Source organism: Anguilla rostrata, chromosome 4 (genome assembly GCF_018555375.3).
Source record: "Anguilla rostrata isolate EN2019 chromosome 4, ASM1855537v3, whole genome shotgun sequence".
Classification (NCBI taxonomy): Eukaryota; Metazoa; Chordata; class Actinopteri; order Anguilliformes; family Anguillidae; genus Anguilla; species Anguilla rostrata.
Window position 1 is genome coordinate 66151389 of NC_057936.1, and position 7701 is coordinate 66159089.

At 51.3% G+C, this 7701-nt stretch overlaps 1 protein-coding gene across 1 annotated transcript in view; it reads right to left on the minus strand.

Annotated features, from left to right (window-relative positions):
* Positions 1-7701, minus strand: part of LOC135254248 (capping protein, Arp2/3 and myosin-I linker protein 3-like) — a 34984-nt gene that overhangs the window by 6799 nt on the left and 20484 nt on the right. The window contains exons 22-35 of the mRNA XM_064334407.1: positions 7549-7617; positions 7095-7188; positions 6655-6753; positions 5776-5895; positions 4627-4740; positions 4448-4467; positions 4210-4362; positions 3635-3722; positions 3110-3229; positions 2738-2804; positions 2077-2264; positions 1698-1777; positions 869-1048; positions 361-562 (exon numbers count right to left, since the gene is read on the minus strand). Of these exons, the coding sequence (XP_064190477.1) occupies positions 361-562; positions 869-1048; positions 1698-1777; positions 2077-2264; positions 2738-2804; positions 3110-3229; positions 3635-3722; positions 4210-4362; positions 4448-4467; positions 4627-4740; positions 5776-5895; positions 6655-6753; positions 7095-7188; positions 7549-7617 (1594 nt within the window). The remainder of the gene's footprint in view (positions 1-360; positions 563-868; positions 1049-1697; positions 1778-2076; positions 2265-2737; positions 2805-3109; positions 3230-3634; positions 3723-4209; positions 4363-4447; positions 4468-4626; positions 4741-5775; positions 5896-6654; positions 6754-7094; positions 7189-7548; positions 7618-7701) is intronic.

The window sequence follows — 7701 nt, forward strand, 5'->3', positions numbered from 1 at the left end:
ACAAGACAAGAGCACAGGTCTGGAGGTTTCTCACCTGCAACTGACGTGTGGTGTAGATAGCCTACTCTGACTCTCTTAGTGTTATGTTGCAGGTTTCTGTACTGATGTACAAACTATGTCTTGAAGTGTCATGCTGTAGGTTTATGTACTAATGTACCTACAATGTCTTTAATGTCTACTATCAGATGTGATGATGAGCAGTCATCAGCTTTGCTTCCTACCTAAAGCCCTGTGTGTGACTAACATACGCTCTATCTCTATCTCTCTATCTCTGGACAAGAGCTTCTGCTGAGTGCCGTAATGTAGATGACTAAGCTGAGCAGGTAAGGCTGTAGCCAGCTCAGACATTCGGGACTGTACCTGTCTAGGTGAGAATGAGGGGGGCTTTTGTCCCCCCATACCAGGCAGTGGTATGCCCTGCACCGGCCGGACTCCCGCCGGCCCCCCCTGGTCCTCCCCCCTCTGGTCCTCCACCTTCCCATCAGGGCCTTCCCTGGAGGGCTCTGCCTTCCCAGAAATCCTTGGGGGCTGGAGCAGGGTGTACACGTTTTCAGTGGCATTGCTGGGGGGAGAAAGGAAAGGAAGGATACTTCACTTTCAGGTAAAGATACTCCACTTTCAGGTAAAGATACTCCACTTTCAGGTAAATATACTTCACTTTCAGTTAAAGATACTCCACTTTCAGGGAAAGATACGTTACCTTTAGACAAAATACTCCACTTTCAAGTAAAGATACTTCAACTACACCACTACAGGTGTATAACTCACACTACAGGTGTAATACAGGTGTATAACTCACACTGCAGGTGTAATACAGGTGTATAACTCACACTACAGGTGTAATACAGGTGTATTTCTAAGTACACACCCAGTGGGTGCCATCGCCATCGTCCGACACTCTTCTCCAGAGGCCACACCCCCTCCTCTGCTCTCTGTCCCATGATTGGCTTGGATTGAATTGCGGTTCCTACGGAAACTGAAGATTGCCAGCATGTTTCGCCTCTTCTTTCTTCTGAGAGACTGGGCTTTATGCAGACATGACAACTGACTGAGAGAGAGAAAGAGAGAGAGAGAGGGAGGGAGAGAAAGAGGGAAAGAGATGGAGAAAGGGGGAGAGAAGGGGGAGGTAGCAGGCCAAGGGAGAGAGAGAGAGAGAGAGAGAGGATGCAGAGAGAGGATGATAGATGAAGAGACGGAGAGAATGTGAAAGGCGAGAAAGAGAAAAGAGGAAAAACAACAGAGGAAGGGATGAGGGATTGAGAAAGAGGAGGTGAAAGAAACAGCAGGATGTGAATAGGAAAAGAGGGATGTAGGGAGGGTAAAGGGAAACGTAAGAAAGAGGGGGATAAGGAAAATGAAGGGAAAAGAAAGAGAGATATAAACAGTCCGTTTTTAGAGGTCATCTACAGGATCCTGCTACTGCTGCTCTTAGCCCCGCCTCCTCATCCCAGAGAAAGGCACTGCACATGTAACCAGGCAACCGTTGCTGGGTTACACATCATGTGTCACTGCCTCGTTGCATGTTCTTTTTCATTTGTATGGGTTATTCTCGTCTGGGTTTAAAAAAGGATATCTTGCTGTTCCCACATGTGAAAACAATCACACACATTCCACCGACAGCAGTGTGTGTGTGTGTGTGTGTGTGTGTGTCTGTGAGTGCGTGTGTGTGTGTGTGTGTGTACGTGTGCAGTTTGTACCTGTCAGGCAAGACTCTCTTGGTGTAAAAATCAGGAAGTCCATCATCCAGCGGAGTCACAGCACCATTCTCTGTGCAATGCTGAGAGAGAGAGAGAGAGAGAGAGAGAGAGAGAGAGGGAGGGAGGGAGGAGAGAGGGGGGAGAGAGAGAGAGAGTGAGAGAGAGAGATGATCTCACGTAAACTGCAAATGGTCCTCAAAAACTTTACGACAAACATTACGCGCGAAACAAAGGATAATGGGTCAACACATAGCAAGGACGCCCCATAAATATAACATTATTTAAAAGAAATAAGTTTAAAATTAAATTGTCAAGGTCAATATCACCATAATCAATTATAGCAACGTTTGGGGGTTTGGGGGGGGGGGGGGGGGCTCACCGGGTCCACGGGGGCATGCGCCCTTCGATGCCTCCGTGGGGGCCTCGGCCTGACCCGGGTCACATGATGCAGCGGCGCGCCCTGAGTGGGCAGAGTGGACAGGCACTCCCATGATGCCGAGCGGGAGAGGGGAGCGGAGAGGGGCGGAGCCGAGGCGGGGGGAGAGGAGCTGGAGTCATCGCACAAACCTGAGAGAGAGAGAGAGGGAGAGAGGGAGAGAGGGAGAGAGGGAAATAAGGGGAGAGAGAGAGAGGGGGGGTGGAGGAGAGGGGGAGTGAGAGGGACAGAGAGACGGGGGAGAGAGAGTGAGAAGGGGGAGGAGGAGAGGGGGAGAGAGAGAGGGAAAGAGGGAAGGGGAGAGAGGGAGAGAGGGAGGGGAATAGATGATGAAATAAATGAGTGAAGTAGGTGGTGTGTTTCTTGTAGGGACTGGGTGTGTATAATAGACTGTGTTTATGTGTGCGAGTGTGCATGTGTGTTTGTGTGTGTGATAGTGAGTGGATTGGTGTGTGTGTATGTGTGTGTGGTAGCGAGTGTGTTTGTGTATGTGTATGTGTGTGTGATAGTGTGTGTGTTTGTGTGTGTGGTAGCGAGTGTGTGTGTATGTGTGTGTGGTAGCGAGTGTGTGTATAATGTGTGTTTGTGTAATACAGGCACTTACTCAGTCTGGTGGACACAGGGCGAATTCGCCGGGTCCTGGAGCTTCGCTTCTTAATGGCAATGGTGTCCTACAGCCAAAAGACCAGGGATGAGAGAATTACACACACGCGCACACACACACACATGCACATGTACACGCACACACACACGCACACACACACATGCGCACACACACACGTACAGATACACACTCATACGCACACGTACACGTACACACACATACGCACATGCACACGTACACACACACACACACACATGTACACGTACACACACATACGCACATGTACACGTACACACACACGCGCGCACACACATGCGCGCACACACACACGTACAGATACACACTCATACGCACACACACACACAGGCTCACTATGCTGGTGCCCAGCTCCTCGTCTGTGATGTCCAGAGAGTCTCGGTGTCGGTGTGCTCTCCTGCCAGTGCCCCCCTCCCCCGCCGCCTCCCAGTGCTTCACCTGCGACACCTGTCGAGTCTGAGAGAGAGAGAGAGAGACTTAGGCCTCAAACCACACCCACAAATACAGACCACGCCCACAACACACACACCACACCCACAGACAGAGACCACGCCCACAAACACACACCATGCCCACAGAGAGAGACCACGCCCAACCACACAGCCAGACAGCCACACACCATGCCCACATAGAGACCAGCCAAACACCGCCCACAGAGAGAGGCCACGTCCACAAACACACACAACACCCACAGACCACGCCCACAGACAGAGACCACGCCCACAAACACACACCACGCCCACAGACAGAGGCCACGCCCACAAACACACACCATGCCCACAGACAGAGGCCACGCCCACAAACACACACAGCACAGACTGAGACTACAGCAGCACTGGACACATGGGTCAGATCACACACCAGGGCTTTCTGAGTGGCATAGAGGTCCTGCAGAATGTGGTCTACTATGGAGTTAGTGAGATAAGACACAACCGACAGTTTCACCTCCCTGAGAGAAAGAGAGAGAGAGAGAGGGGGTGGGGGGAGAGAGCGGGAGAGAGAGAGAGAAAGATTAAGCAAGGCAGTTGACTGTATACTTCATATCATTATGCACAAATATATTTTGTAGCTATTCATAATAATAACATTACTATTAATAATAATAATAATAATAATAATAATAATAATAATAACAACAACAACACATAGAAGCATGTATTAAAGCAACAAAAACTAATGAAAACACACCCCACCCTCCAATTTAACAATTTCTCTCTCCACCTCACTATATCTCCCCTCTCTCCCCCTCTATCCCTCCAGCTCTCCCTTGCCCCCTCCTCTCCCTCCCTCTCTCTCACTCCCTCCCTCCCTCCCTCTCTCCCTCTCACTCTCCCTCCCCTCTCCTTCCCCCTCCCCTCCCCTCCCCCTCCCCCCCCCCCCTCCTCTCTCCCTCCCCTCCCCTCCCTCTCTCCCTCCCCCCTCCCTCCCTCTCTCACTCCAGAGCTCGGTGGATGTCCTGCGCCGCTCTCTCCATCAGGGCGGAGCGGATGGTGGAGCGAGGGATGGAGACGCGCTCGGAGACGGAGGAGAGGGGCGGAGTCAGGCGCTCGGCCGCCGAGAGGAGGAGGCAGAGCTCCCGACAGGCGACACCATGGAGTCCACGATCACCGGGCAGGGCAGCCAATCAATGAGCCCATCACAAACCAACCGACCAATCAGCACATTGCATACAACACCATGGAGTCCACGATCACCTGGGGCAGGGCAGCCAATCATCAATAAAATAAAAAATTATCCTATCTACCTATCTATCTATCTATATCTGGATTAACAGACAGACAGACAGACAGACAGACAGACAGACAGATGGACAGACGGACAGACGGACAGACAGACGGACCCCTGGCTGGTACCTGCAGCTCCTTGTCCGCTGCTTTGGCCAGTTCTCCTGCCAGCGAGTCCAGCTTCTGTCTGACCGGCCCGTCTACTGAGAGCACATGGGCCAGCTCACACAGAGAGGGGTAGAGCTGAGAGAGAGAGAGGAGTTATTACACACACACACACGCGCAGGCACACACACCACACCACACTCACACACACGCACACACACACACACACACACCCGTCTACTGAGAGCACGTGGGCCAGCTCACACAGAGAGGGGTAGAGCTGAGAGAGAGAGAGAGAGAGAAAGAGAGGGGTTATCACACACACACACACACACACACACACGCACATCACACACACCCCCGCCACACACACAGCACACACACACAGCAGCACACACACACGCACACACACACCACACTCACCACACACACACGCACACACACACACACACACACACACACACACCACACACACACGACACACCTGCACACCACACACTGCACACACACGCACACACACCCACAACACACACAGCACACGACGCACACACACACCACACACACCACACACACACACCACACACACGCCACGCACACACACGCACACACCACCACCACACACACACACACACACACACACACAACCCACGCACACACACACACACACACACACACTGCAACACCACACATCGCACGCACACACACCACACACACACACACACATGCAACACACACACACATGCCACCACACACACACACACACCACACACACCACACACACGACACACCACACACACACACGCACACACACACACACGCACACACACACACCACACACACGCACACACACCACCACACACCACACGCGCACACACACGCACACACCACCACACCACACACACACACCACACACACACACACACACACACACACGACACACACACACACACACACACCACACACACACGCACACACACGCACACACACACACACACACCACATCACACACGCACACACACACACGCACACCACACACACCACACACACCACACACCACACACGCCACGCGCACACACACCACACATCACCACACACACACACACACACACACACACACACACACACACACACATGCAGACACACACACACACACACACACACACACACACTCACCGCGCGGGAGTTCCGGGCCTCCTTCAGCACCTGTTTGGCTGCTTTAAGCTCCTCCCCATCCCCGACCCCCCGCAGGACAGACACCTGCTGCTGCACACGCACACACAGGCGCTCCATCACCTGGGAGAGGAACAGGAGGGATGAGGAAAACTCCACCTGAGCACAGAGCACCTGTCCTCTCTGTCTGAGACACACCTGAGCACACTGCACCTGTCCTCTCTATCTGAGACACACCTGTAGCAATAGCATACCTGCTGAGTTAGCTGTAGCAGTAGCATACCTGCTGAGTTAGCTGTAGCAGTAGTGTACCTGCAGAGTTAGCTGTAGCAGTAGTGTACCTGCAGAGTTAGCTGTAGCAGTAGTGTACCTGCAGAGTTAGCTGTAGCAGTAGTGTACCTGCAGAGTTAGCTGTAGCAGTAGCGTACCGCAGAGTACTGTAGCATGCGTACCTGCAGAGTTAGCTGTACAGTAGCGTACCTGCAGAGTTAGCTGTAGCAGTAGTGTACCTGCAGATAGCTGTAGCTAGCGTACCTGCAGAGTTAGCTGTAGCAGTAGCGTACCTGCAGAGTTAGCTGTAGCAGTAGTGTACCTGCAGAGTTAGCTGTAGCAGTAGTGTACCTGCAGAGTTAGCTGTAGCAGTAGCGTACCTGCAGAGTTAGCTGTAGCAGTAGTGTACCTGCAGAGTTAGCTGTAGCAGTAGTGTACCTGCTGAGTTAGCTGTAGCAGTAGTGTACCTGCTGAGTTAGCTGTAGCAGTAGCGTACCTGCTGAGTTAGCTGTAGCAGTAGTGTACCTGCTGAGTTAGCTGTAGCAGTAGTGTACCTGCTGAGTTATCTGTAGCAGTAGCGTACCTGCAGAGTTAGCGGTAGCAGTAGTGTACCTGCTCGGCGGTGCTGGTGACCAGGCCCTGGTGCAGGCGCAGGGCCTGTCTTTGGGAGAAACGCTGTGTCTGGTTGTTCCTCAGCAGAGCTCTCTGGATCTGAGCGACAGTGAGACAAAGAAAGGGACTTTAATCTACACTACATTACTGAACATAAGCTTCACACCACAAATAAAGTTGGTCCTGAACTCCAAATGATAAACCACAATGTTCACTGGTGAATGGAAAATTGAAGTATTGTTTTTTGTGTTCAGCCATTTGTAGACCTGGGCATCTTACTTAAGCAATTAATTTATCCCACTGGGCACGTACTGCTATTGTAAACGGCCATTTTGTCTTTCCCTGTTGCAAAGCCCAATCATCGTGTGAGACTTCATTGGTTACCATGGTGCAGCACGGACTGCTGCTCGTCCAATAGGCAGGCGGAGTCAGGCTCCTACCTTGACAAGTGCCTGCTCAGTCTTCTCAGGGGTGTTGCGGTATGCCTGGGTGACATCACTGAGAGGGAGGGGCATGTACTGGAGGGTGAAGTTACTGAGGTGGAGAGGGGAGACACAGAGAGGGAAAATCACTCAGTTTAAATCCACCACTGGCAAAATATATTTGAATAAAGCTAGATAGAAACAAACTCAAACCCATGTAGTTTTGAAACAGTTAGATTACAACCCATCAATGTATACGTGTTTAAAAATTTTAATAAAGGATACTTTTATATATACCAGACTGATCCACTGTAACCCATAGGCCTAATATACAATTCTGCTTAATTTGCAATCCATATAACGTGTCAGAACACCCCAATGCCTTCCTACTGCCCATTAATGTGGGTGTGTATGTGTGTGCATGTGTGTGTGTGTGTGTGTGTGTGTGTGTGTGTGTGTGTGTGTAACTCACTGTTCCAGTGCTCGTGCCACATCCCAGAATCCCGTTGCCGTGGTGTTGTTGCGATCCCAAGTCACACTCCTGACAGAGGAAAAGAGTTTTACAGGATTTAGCTTCTTTCTAATTCACTGCGTCTCTATTTCTCTCAGAATAAAAAAAAAAGCC